This window comes from Geotrypetes seraphini, chromosome 1 (genome assembly GCF_902459505.1).
Source record: "Geotrypetes seraphini chromosome 1, aGeoSer1.1, whole genome shotgun sequence".
Taxonomy (NCBI): Eukaryota; Metazoa; Chordata; class Amphibia; order Gymnophiona; family Dermophiidae; genus Geotrypetes; species Geotrypetes seraphini.
This window is the reverse complement of record NC_047084.1, coordinates 425,695,449-425,708,762: the sequence shown is the minus strand read 5'-3', so window position 1 is coordinate 425,708,762 and position 13,314 is coordinate 425,695,449. Positions and strand designations below refer to the sequence as shown.

At 41.9% G+C, this 13,314-nt stretch overlaps 1 protein-coding gene across 7 annotated transcripts in view; it reads left to right on the top strand.

Annotated features, from left to right (window-relative positions):
* NFIB (nuclear factor I B) overlaps window positions 1-13,314 on the top strand; it is a 649,011-nt gene that overhangs the window by 380,943 nt on the left and 254,754 nt on the right. For all 7 annotated transcript variants that reach the window (XM_033918988.1, XM_033918969.1, XM_033919008.1 and 4 more), the window contains exon 4: window positions 9,429-9,497. In XM_033918988.1, the coding sequence (XP_033774879.1) occupies window positions 9,429-9,497 (69 nt within the window). The remainder of the gene's footprint in view (window positions 1-9,428; window positions 9,498-13,314) is intronic.

Below are 13,314 nucleotides of genomic sequence, written 5' to 3'. Positions count from 1 at the left end.
CCCAACCTATAGAAGGATATAAAACTGCAGGAGAGAGTGCAGAGACGAGCAACGAAGCTAATAAAGGGTATGGAGAACTTGGAATACGAGGAACGATTTAAGAGACTGGGATTGTTCTCCCTTGAGAAAAGGAGACTGCGAGGGGATATGATCGAGACTTTCAAAATACTGAAAGGAATCGACAAAATAGAGCAGGAAAAAAAATTATTTGCAATGTCCAATGTGACACGGACAAGAAGACATGGACTGGACAAATATCAGGAAGTTCTGTTTCACGCAACGAGTGGTGGACACCTGGAATGTTTTCCCAGAGGAGGTTATTGCGGAATTCACCATTCTAGGATTTAAAAGCAAACTAGATGCACATCTCCTTACGAGAGGCATAGAGGGATATGGGTGACTAAAATTACGCCAGTTGTACACCTGGCTTGGCCTCCGCGTGTGCGGATTGCTGGACTTGATGGACCAAAGGTCTGATCCGGAGATGGCAGTACTTATGTTCTTATGTTTCCTCCTCAGGAAAATTAATGCCATAAACCCATGATTTTAAGCATGTAAACCTAAATCTGACTCTCCTTATGCTGAGAAAATAGAGGCAGTAGATAATCAAAACCAACATGGTCAGAGTAGGCAGAATGCTGTGTTTCCTTCGTGGAAAGTAGCTGAGGTAGAAGGAGCTTAAAATTAGTTTTTCTTTTGCGTTCAAATCCTTTTATTGAATATTTATAAAGGTCAACATAAGGGAGCAACAGGAAAATGAATTCAGAAATACACTGCACAAATATATCATATATAATATTCATCTCTGAACCAACGTATAGTTGCCAAGAGTTTTCTGTCTCTGGACTGCAAGTTTATATAATGATGTTTCTCATATTTTCAGTGTTTGCTAACAGTATTTCACCACTCATGAACATTCAAAAAAACTATCGGCCTCTTTTACAAAGGCGCACTAGCAGCCCCGAAGCCCATAGAGATTTAAAGGGCTTCAGGGCTGTTGCCACGCAGCAGCTGCTAGCGCGGCTTTGTAAAAGAGGACGTAAGTTTTTCCGATTATTACACCCAAGCTTAAGACCTACTATTATATGAAAATTGAGCAGTGAAGTGTCCTTTTCAGATAACCTGGAGAGCACATGATGGCAGCAGTACAATTAATGCCAGTGGAATATATCAGACAATTTCATCCAGATAGATTGTCAATAAAATAACGTAACATAAGATATACTTTTTATATACTGTCCTCGCCAATATCTATAGATGGTTTATGAATGGATCAAAGAAAATGTTACAAAAATAAATAACAAACCAAAGGCCCTTTTACAAAGCTGTGGTAGTGATTCCCGTGTGGCAAATGCGATGCAGCTCATTCAGTTCCTATGAGCTGTGTCACATTTACCACGCTGGGACTCGTGGCTTGGTAAAAAGGGGCCCCAATCAAGTATTCAATATTATCCTTACTAACAAACAGAGCTGAAACATTCCATAATTATTTGTAATACTTTTTAAAAAAAACAACATTTTAAAGATCGACAAAATATCAGGTAGTTTTGTTCTAGGGACTAAGAGCAGCAGGTAACAGATTCCAAGATGAAACGGCAGTAAACAGAACTGGGGTTTTTTTTGCATGAGATTTGAGCATTAAAGAATGAGCTGAAAGAATCACAAGTTTATTTTTGTGAATAGATCTACAAGACTCTTGAGGCCTCTTTTACAAAACCGTGGTAGCGTGTCCTGGCATGGCAAATGCGATGTAGCCATGAGGAATTGAATGAGTTGTGTCACATTTACCATGCTGGAATCGCTACTGCGTCTTTGTAAAAGAAGGCCTTGATTTCTTCTAAGTGAAATTAAAGAGCTAAATTCTCAGGACAGCTTCCATTGATAATTTTATAAACCAAATACAGTACTCCCCCGAAATTTGCGGGGGTTCCGTTTCAGGAACCCCTGCAAATTTGAAAAAACCGCAAATACGGTTTGTCAGCTGATTAAAGGCAGGAGAGGGCAGCTGGGGCATCGGCGGGTGTTTAAATTGTACCTACAAAGCCAGGCACATTTTCCGACCGCCTCTTCCTGGTACTAAAATCATGGTTACACCAATCAGGAGCTGTTTTTTGACACGCCATCTGGCATATCAAAGCAGCTCCTGATTGGTGTAACCATGACTTTAGTACTAGGAAGAGATGGTCGGAAAATACCACAAATTACTGAGTCTGCAATTTGAGAACTGTGAATTGGCGGGGGTTTACTGTGCAAGGTTTTAAAATTTATTCTAGCAATTATAGGAATCCAGTGTAGGGATTTAAGCAACGGGTAATCATAAGTGTTGGTAATCTGTAAATTTATGTGGTGCAAGGGACGCATAAAAGTGGATGTCCAGTTACAGAACTGCACTTTTAGGGGGGAATTCATCAAGGGGTGCTATCTGTATTAGCACATGCTAACGATTAGTGCATACTAAACGCTAAGATGCCCATAGGAATATAATGAACAGAAAGGCAAAAGAGCACCTTGCCTTCGAGTATAGACTGTCAAACAGAAAAGGCAAGGGAGGTGTCTTTTCAACCAATGATAAAGTCTTTAATGAACAAGTAATGGGACCATTCCATAGGAATATAATGGGCATCTTAGCATTCAGCATGCATTAATCATTAGGCTGAGCTGACATGGTTAGTGTGTGCTAAATTAGTTCATGTGCATAAAAGTTATAAAATTAAAATTAATGAGGAAAATCAATTGAAAAGTCTAAAGATTAGGGGGAAAAAAAAAAAAAAGCCAACTGGAATTGAAAACTAACTGACAATTGTTGCCCTGTGCACGTTCTACGATGCCTCTCAAGAATTGACCATTTTTGTCCTTAAAAAAGTCCCCTTCCTGCTTCTGTTATCCACACTGCCTGGGAGTATTTATTTATTCGTTCATTCAGTTTTCTATACCGTTCTCCCAGGAGAGCTCGGAACGGTTTACGTGAATTTATTCAGGTACTCAAGCATTTTTCCCTATCTGTCCCAGCAGGCTCACAATCTTTCTAATGTACCTGGGCCAATTGGGGGATTAAGTGACTTGCCCACGGTCATAAGGTGTAGCGTGCGTTTGGACCCACAACCCCAGGGTGCTGAGGCTATAGCTTTAACCACTGCGCCACACTCTAGGGGAGGTGTATTGATAGCTCCATATAAGATCCACATGAATTTGGAAGACACAGCTAGATATCCCGTCAGTCGTTCTGTTTTCTGCATGATTGATTGTTTTTATCTTTTTAACCTTTCCTTTATGAAAGGTCCCTTTCCCTCTTGAATATGAGGAGCATCCATTTTTGTGTGGACATATGGAGGCTAGTTTTATAAGGGCATGCGTTCTTAAGTGGTAAAGTACATGCTCCCTTGGGGGCCAATAATCAAAAGACATAGATGTCCAAAAAGCGTCCTAAATCAGCATTTAAAAGTATCTTAAATCAGCACTTGGACGTCCTAATCGCCAGGGCGTCCAAGTACCGAGAATCAAAACTGTCTTTCTGCACGTCTAGCGAGGTGTTCCAGCTTCTGTACATTCAGTGCATGAGATGGGCGTGGTGGAGGCGTGTTATGGGCCAACTTTGGGCAGTCTCAAGGGCGGGTTAGACATGGACGTCTTTCTGCGATAATCAAACATTTTGCAAGACATCCTGGACAGAACTTATACGTTTGGAACTAGGTCTAAGTGCCACAAAGGCGCCCAAACTGACCAGATAACCACTGCATACATTAAGGTAAGACACCCACCATTCCCCCAGTGCTCACGCACCCCCTCACACCCACAAAGATCACAATACAAACATACATACCTGTTTCCAGAACATCAACATCTGATAAAGGAAAAATCTAGTAGAGCTGCACACAGGTGTCTTAAGTAGCCTGGTGGGTGGGCTAGTGAACCATAGAGAGGAGTAGCAAGTACCATAAGCCACTCTAGCCACTACATTCATGGTGGAAAATGTGAGCCCACCAACCCCTTTCCCCCCATAAGCCCTAATCTACTGCCATATAGGTGCCACCTGCAGTCATATGGGCTATTGGGGTTGTAGGCAAGTAGTTATAGAGGGTTTTGGGGGAGTTTTGGAGGGCGCACTATAACCCATAAGGGAGTTCTAGTGAGATGTTTATCTGGCACCCTTTTTGTGAAGTTCACAGCAGTGCCCTCTAAGGTGTCCCACTGCTCTATTGCAATGTCAGGATGGCCAGTCCTTTACGGGACTGGCCCATCCCACGCCCAAATGGTCTTGTTCTGGGCATTTGGGACTTGGACAAAATTTTGTTAAAAAATGTAGTATAAAGATAGATGTCTTGATGGTCTGGGCATCTCAATGGCCTGGACGTCCAGATAAAGGATTTAAAAAAATATATATTTCTAGACGTATGGCGGTTTGCCTTTCGAAAATGGGCATTTTCTTACTGCTGACTTTGGACGTCTAGCGCCTAACGTCCAAATCGGACTTAGATGTATGTTTTGAAAATGCTCCTCTTCGTGTATTTTAGTAATTTTTATGCGGATGTGGCCACATATATGTTAAAAAAATACTGACTGTTACAAGAGTATGTACTTTGAAATGATTGTGTGTAATTTGCTGGTAGGCATGCACAATAGTGTTGGGGTGGATAGTGCAAATACACAAGTAGATTATGAAATATTATAATTTAGATATACTGATGTGGACATTTAGGCCCCGATTCTGCAAAGCGTGCCTAAAGTTAGGCGCAGTTTGGGCATCCACGATAGGCGTCTTTTGTAGAATCGCACTCAGTGACGCTTGCCACTGTTTAGACCTCCAATTTTTTAGACGTCCTTTAGAGAATCGGGTTTTAGGCGAGAGTTAGACGTCCAAACAATGTCCTTAATGTTATAATATTTTTTTATTATGATGTTGTTAGAATGGCGCTTTTTAAGTTCAAAAAGTTTTATTGATTATGTAGAATAATACGGTACAATACCAACAATGTGAGTGTTCCATATAATTGTGATACTGGATGTTGAATTTGTTTAATGCAATCCTGGTTGTGCAAGTTGGGAGTAGATCCCCTGAAGTTTTTAACACCCCATTTTAGTGCCATTAGAATGTTTTTCTGCACAGCAGTGACTAACATTCAGTGCCATATATAGAATTCCCTCATAAATGAGCAATTTCTGGGTAAGTAGTATTCTAGGATAAGCAGCATAAAATCTGCTTTTCTCATTTGGGATCTTGCCAGGTACTTGTGACCTGGATTAGCCATTGTTGGAAATAGGATGATGGGCTTGATGGAACTTTAGTCTGTCCCAGTATGGCAACTCTTGTGTTCTTATCTAAGTATACATCTAGGAGCAATGGCACATACTTTGCAGATGGACATCCACGTGGATAGAGTTTGGTGGAGCATGGGTGGGGTGCATTACAATACTAAATTACAACATTTTATAATCGATATATGGCTGTTTGCAATCTAGATAACACTAAACTGTTCAAAGTTGTTAAAATGCATGCAGATTGTGAAAAATTGCAGGCAGACCTTAGGAAATTGAAAGACTGGGAGTCCAAATGGCAGATGAAATTTAATGTGGACAATGGGGGGATCATTGCTGGGGGTGAGCAAACTTGAAAGAGACTTGGGGGTGATGGTGGACACAACATTGAAAGCATCAGCACAGTGTGCGACAGCCTCAAAGAAAGCGAACAGAATGTTGGGTATCATCAAAAAGGGAATCACGGCCAGTGCAAAGGAAGTCAGTTTGCCGCTGTATCGGGCGATGGTGCGCCCACATCTGGAGTACTGTGTCCAGTACTGGTCGCTGTACCTCAAACAGGACATGGCGGTACTTGAGGGAGTCCAGAGAAGAGCGACAAAGCTGATAAAAGGTATGGAAAACTTCTCATACGCTGACAGATTGGAAATGCTGGGGCTATTCTCCCTGGAAAAGCGGAGACTTAGAGGAGACATGATAGAAACCTTCAAAATCATGAAGGGCATAGAGAAGATAGACAGGGACAAATTCTTCAGGCTGTGGGGAGCCACAAGTACAAGGGGGCACTCGGAGAAATTGAAAAAGGACAGGTTTAGAACATATGCTAGGAAGTTCTTTTTCACTCAGAGGGTGGTAGACACATGGAATGCGCTCCCGGAGGCTGTGATAGGCCAGAGCACGCTACAGGGGTTCAAGGAGGGTCTAGATAAGTTCCTAAAAGAAAAGGGGATTGAGGGTTACAGATAGAAGTATAGGTAGGTTATAGGAATAGTCAGGGACCACTTCACAGGTCATGGACCTGATGGGCCGCCGCGGGAGCGGACCGCTGGGCACGATGGACCTCTGGTCTGACCCAGTGGAGGCAACTTCTTATGTTCTTATGTTCTTAAATGCAAAGTGATGCACATTGTGAAGAATAACCCAATCATAGTTACCAGATGCTAGGGCCCACCTTAGGGGTCAGTGCCCAAGAAAAAGATCTGGGTGTCATTGTAGACAATATGCTGAAACCTTCCATTCAATGTGTGGTGGTGGCCAAAAAAGCAAAGAGGATGCCAGGAATTATTAAAGAAGGGATAGTTAACAAAACTAACAATGTTGTTATGCCTCTGTATTGCTCCTTGGTGCAACCTCACCTTTAGTATTGCGTTCAATTCCTGTCGTCTTATCTCAAAAAAGTTATAGCGAAACTAGAAAAGGTTCAAAGAAGAGTAACCAAGATGACAAAGGGGATGGGACTTCCCTCATATGAGGAAAGACTAAAAAGGTTAGGGCTCTTCAGTTTGGAAAAGAGACGGCTGAGTGGATACGATAGAAGTCTACAAAATCTTGAGTGGAGTAGATTGGGTACAAGTGGATCGATTTTTTTACTCCGTCAAAAATGACAAAGACTTGGGAACACTCGATGAATTTACAGGGAAATACTTTTAAAACCAATAGAAAGAAATATTTTTTTCACTCAGAGAATAGTTACGGTAAGCTCTGGAACGTTTTGCCAGAGATTGTGGTAGGAGCGGCTAATGTAGCTGGTTTTAAGAAAGGTTTGGACAATTTCCTGGGGGAAAAGTTCATAGTCTGTTATTCAGACAGACATGGGGGAAGCTACTGTTTTCCATGGGATCGGTAGCATGGAATGTTGCTACTATTTGTTTTTTTGCCAGTTACTAGTGACCTGAATTACCCATTGTAAAGACAGGCTACTGGTCTAGATGGACCATTGGTCTGACCCAATAAGGCTATTCTTATGTTCTTATGTCAACGAGATATCCTATATCATTGCATGTCTTTATTAAATGAAAATATGCAGAAAAATCACAAAATAAAATTGTATTTTCTCATTTGTTGAGAATAGCGTGTACTCTTTTGAACGTTTACATTTTGAAAAGTGGGTACCTATTGCGCATGCATTTGGATTCTATAAACGGTATAAAAAGCATTTTAAAGAAAAATGTAGGCGTCTACTGGTGCCTAAAAACAACAACACCGTAATTGTGCCTATGGAAGCGCCTAATGCCACTGTAGGTGTGGCTAATGCCGGAGGTGACATTAGACATCGTAAAACGCCTTTGTAGGTGCAATTCACATTACAGGTAGACATCAGAAATGTAGGCCTTGAAAACCCTGGCCTAGTGTCTATCTTTCCTGAAAACGGGATTCTATAAATGGCACCGTCGTGTGATTGACACGCAATCGGTGGCCATTTTTAAGACAGCACTGCTGATGGCACCATTTATAGAAACCGAGTCATAACGTATACCTTTTAGAAAGAGTGCACTCTTTTTACACATAGTGGGGGAAATTCTATAAATGGTGCAGAAACGTAGGTACCAATAAAAATTAACGCTCAATGCTATTCTATAAAGGGTGCTCTGGGATGAGTGCTCTTTATCGAATAGCTTTGAATGCTGAATTCTGTGTTCAGCATTGGGTGTGAGGAACTTATGTCAGCTATAAAATGGTGTAAATCCTGGCCCACAAGTTGGGTGCAGATCTCTGTTATTCTGTAACACTGCATACATCTTTTGTGAATGCCCAGGACCCGCCCATCCCTTCCCATGGCCTTGCCCCCATTAAGTTGCATGCAATTTAATTTAGGCACCTACAGTTACAGAACTGTGCACAGGAAGACCTGCACACAAATTAGTAAGTGCTTGTTAACGCAAATAATTAAATCATTGGCACCAATGAATTAATTATTTTGTATGCAGATCTGGGATCCACATTTAATTTTGGGCACCCAAGTTTGGGCATCCTTTATAGGATCTGGTGGAGTGTGCCCTTTTTCAAAAGAGTGGACTCGACAACTTTGCTCCTGCGTTGAAAAAATGGCTAAATGAAAGTGAATAACATGAACATTTCCAGAAATAATATGGAAACAGCAAGAAACAAAAGTTTTCTAGCACCTATTTTTCTATATAGAATGGACTTCAAATAGATGCTTTCCTAGCATCTAAATCTATCTTTAAAATGTTGTTGCAATTTGGTTTGTAATATCTGTGTATATATATATATATTTTTTTTTTAAAATAGTTGCTTGCTTATATGAGTTTGTTAAAAATCTAAAGAGGATAAAATATTTGTATATATGCATTCACACATACTTAGAACAAGGTCCGTGGTTGAGTGCTGTGCTGCACCACATCAGGCATTTAAAAGTAGCTCGTACTCTTATTTTTTAAATCAAAAATAACAATTTGGCAGTCTAAACAAATCCAGCTACTAATGTAATGGATTATGCCACTGAGTTGTGGCAACATGCAGAGTGAGGGATCCATCCTGTGATGTTTCATGGCAGAGTACAGGAGTACAGTTCTTTTTTACCCAGAGGGTGGTGGACACATGGAACGCACTTCCAGAGGATGTGATAGGCCAGAACTCTGTACAAGGGTTCAAGGAGGGTTTGGATAGGTTCCTGGAGGATAAGGGGATAGAGGGGTACAGATAGAACTTGAGGTAGGTTGTAGAGGTGTTCAGAAACCACTTCACAGGTCGTGGACCTGATGGGCCGCCGCGGGTGCGGACCGCTGGGCGAGATGGACCTCTGGTCTGACCCAGTGGAGGCAACTTCTTATGTTCTTATGTTCTTAGGTTTGCCATTGCCTTTGCTGCCCAACATAGGGCCCCTCAGCCTACAGCACCTGGTATTCCTTTTTTGTTTCACTTTTCTTAAACCATTGCTGTTCTGCCCCCTTTCCCTTTGTTTCCGTATGTCTGTGTTTGAAGTTTGTCTCTGTCTGTACTTTTAACTTTCTTGTTTCCCCATAATTTTAGAAATTTTTATAAGTGTTTGATCAAATTTTAAAATAAACTTGAAACTCCCACTGAGGTACTAACCGGGCCTGACCCTACTTTGCTTCTGCTAATTAGAGTGGGTCTACTCAGGCGGGCCAGGCTGTAGGACTACATGTGGTAGCTTCTCATAAAGTAAGCAGACATACTCTGATCTTTCTTTGCAGTGTACCTTGAAGACAGTTTTGTAAAGTCTGGAGTCTTCAACGTGGGAGAGCTTGTTCGAGTGTCGAGAAGTAAGTTGAAGCCTTATTTAATTATGTTGAGACAGACTGCACAGGTAAGACATGTCTGTCATCTCCTCTGAATGTGGCTGACACTTGCTTTAAGCGTTCCTCTTTTTGAGAGTATAGTAGAATTCACTGTTGAAATGACCAGGTCCAAATTCAATAAGTAGCATAAGCAACTTTTGGGGTTACAAATTATTATAGTTGCCAGAGTGCAACTACCACAACCATACCTCTTTCTGGGCTTGCAGGGACATCGTTTGTTTAACAGCATGGTCCACCGCTTTGGCCTATGCTTTGGCTAAAGGCGGTATATCAAAAGCAATAAATAATAATAATACAGGCCCCCTTTTATCAAGTCGCGCTGGTTTTTTTTTTTAATCGCCGGCTGCTGTGATAAAAGCTCTGACGCTCATAGAATTTCTATGTCGGAGCTTTTACCACACTGGCCGGTGATTTAAAAAAAAACCTAACACCACTTGATAAAAGGGGGGTCATAGAGTGATGCCAACCCCACAGCGGCAGCATTTCCAGCCAGTTAATTCACTGATGAGTCTGTGAGTTCTGCCATGCTGATTGGCCTGGTGGTGGACCCGAGTCTTCCTCTGTTCCAATTATCATGAAAACCTATAGGAGGGATGAGATTTCACAGGGCCTTCCATGCTTAAGATTTTCAGTTCCTGTCCTAAATTATCTGGCTGGAGTTACTAAAGTATCTGTAGGGCTGGGATCAAGGCTGGGATCAATCTATAAGACAAGCAGCACAACAGTTCTGAGATGAAGAAGAAGATATGGCCAATGGTGGTGAAGTTTGTATCTTCCACACCTCCTAAAGCCTCTCTGATGCCTTGTGCTTATTTCTGAGGAGGATACCCCATTGCCTCTTGGTGCCAACATTTCAGCTGTGACCCTGGAAATAGCTTTTCAGCAACAAAGAAGATTTTGGTGAACTTAAACTGTATTGTGTATTCCCTGCACACCCATTCCATTGTGGGTGGATCCAATTAATATGTTTTATAATGGGTGTGTAGACTCATTCCATAGTCCAAGCAGAGCTCAGGGAGCCCTGGGGATAAAGATTTCCTGAGCTGAGGCAATTCAGTTAAATATTAGTTATTTTTTCTTTTTTTTTACTTAAAGCCTCATTACATGGCGTGTGAAAACACTGTAGTTCCCGATGCAAAGATTCTAACCTTGGGCAGATTTGTTTTTCCTTTTTTCTTGGGCTATTTTGGTTTACTCTTTAGAACAGGAACCCACATAGGCTGAAAATATCCTTAGCTTACATGAGCTGTCAGCATTTCAGTATACAGTGCCCAGTACTTTAAGCTAAATGATTGTTTTCCTTCTACTTCACAACCCCCATCCCAGATGCCTGAATAAGCTCCCTCAGTGAGCAAGAGCTGCACGAAGTCCTCTTTGTGAATATCCCACAGTACCACTCTTCTGCTAGCCGATAGTGCTCTCGCCTCACTTCCCAGAAACAGAGCATGTTGTCTTGGTAGTGTGACCAAGCCCTGCCAATTCCATGCAAGAGACTTGGACTCATAGCACGTATGCTGGGGGTGGTTTAAATGTAAATTACATATGCCTTTCTTCCTTTATGTTCCTTGTCTTCATGTTGACCCAGCCTCTAGGAGTGCTTCAGTTTCTCCATTGGTCCAAGATTGAGGGGGAGGGGACAAAGGCACATTTGGTGGATGGAAACAATATGGGCCAGGTCTGGCCCAAAGGTATTGGATGCCCTTGGTTGAATCTTCAGCCATATGCCCTCCAGCCATCTATAATTCTGTTCCCTGTAGTTCAGCACCTCCTTTTTGCTTTCCTGAACCCCTCTGAGGTTACCAGTACTGTCCTTTCCCCTTTCCATGCCCACCCCCCAAATATGGCCAGAATCTCCCCCTCTCTGTCTTCTTCCTGCCCCCAGTGGCCAGCCCTTCCCCTCTCTACCAAGTAGTAGAGTATGTTACTGCTTAGTGTGGTGGACTGAGAACCTGAAGACTGGGTTTAATTCCCACTGAGGCTTCTTGTTGATCCCTAGCAAATCTCTTAACCTTCCATTTCTCCAGGCACAAAAACTTAGATTGTGAGCATTCTAGTAAGAGAGAAAATACCTGCATACATATATTACTACTACTATTAAAACTACTTTGGCAGAAAACCAGTGTATCAAATCCATGACCCTTTACCTTCTACCCTACTTCCCAAGATGGCCAGCATCTCCCCTCCCTCTCTCTATCTCTTCCCCAGATTGCTAGAATCTCTCCTTTGTCCCAAAGCCCCACCTTAGTTTGCTGGTACCTTATCTGCACTTCCATAAGCCCATTCCATGCTAGCATCTCACCCTTCTTCCTTCTCTGTTCCTGGACTCCTGCTGTCCCCTCTACTTCTTCCCATACCATCCCCAAGAAAAGTTTGCACTGCTCAGGCCTTGTAAATACAGAGGCAGCCTTTTTCTCTCCCCCCTCCCCCCAGTTTGCCATGCTAGGGAAGATGTGGGGAGCGGCCGTGGCAAATCTGGCCCTGGCAGGGGGAAGGCTCTCACATGCCACAGCTCTGCTGCTATCCCTCCCCCCCACAATTCTGACACCCTAGGCTGATGCCTAGTTTGCATAGTTGCACAGCTGGCCCTGTAGTGGGCTGGATTTTCAGATGGCATGATCACCAGGTTAAGTTCCAGTGCTTAATGCAATCTACCTATTCAGTGCTGCTACCCATATTTAAAACAGTGCTGAAATATATATATTAAAAAAAAATTATATACTGTATATTAACTATATGGTTTACAAAAATTACAATCATAACGAGTTAAACACCACAAACAGACACAATTGCAGAACCGCTCTACAGATCGCCTAAAGTTAGCCACTTAGATACTGCGTACTAAGTGTAAATTCTATACTTTTATCGAAAGCTTCTATACCACTACTAATGACTGGAGAGTCAATTTAGAGCAGTTTACATGAGCTTCTGCTATTTATGCAGGTCTATCTGGCCACTAAACTTAGCTGGAAGCAGGATTCACGAGTATCATTCAAGCATTCCTGTTGATGGGATAACCATGAGATTATGCTAGAGTGGGACAGTTTATAACAGATCAAGAAACTGAAAAAGAAATGGTGGATAACCAGAATGAAATGATTGATGAGCCACAATAAGAATCTAGAAGGATGATGGCAATTTTGGAAACTAGAGTTCAAGGGTAAGAAGAGGATATACAGTTGTAGGACTTTGTAGAAAAAGAGTATATATTGGATTGTCATCAGTATTGTTTTCAAAGAGGGCACAGTGTTAAATCTTTGTTTTTACTGTTGATGAGTTGAGTATAGATATGGATAAGAACCAAACCTTTTGTGTTGTGTCATCAGGATAGCCAGTTATTATTATGCAAATTGGCTGCGATGGGTTTGATCTGTATATGATTGGTTTGTCTCCTATTTTCAGGATTGTTCAATTCAGGTGAAAAGTAGTTGTGTTTCTAGGGTCACACCTATGTGTAAAGGGGTACCACAAGGATTGGCACTATCAGTGCTACTTTTCAATCTTTATTTAGTGTCATTGGGTGGTGTGTTCAATGAGATGTGTGTTAGCTACCGTTTATATGCAGATGATGTCTAATTGTTTTCCCCTCCATGACTGACTGGCAAAGTGAATTTAAGAATAATTTGACACTCAATTTGACACTCTGTTTGCAAAATGTGGATGCTTGCTAAAACTGAGTTGTTAGTAGGGAAGGTTGAGGATCCTTATGCCCCGAGGTGGTTGAGGTGAATGTGATGAAGATTCTGGTTCGGAGGAAGAGTAAGGTCTTGGATGTCTGGTTGGA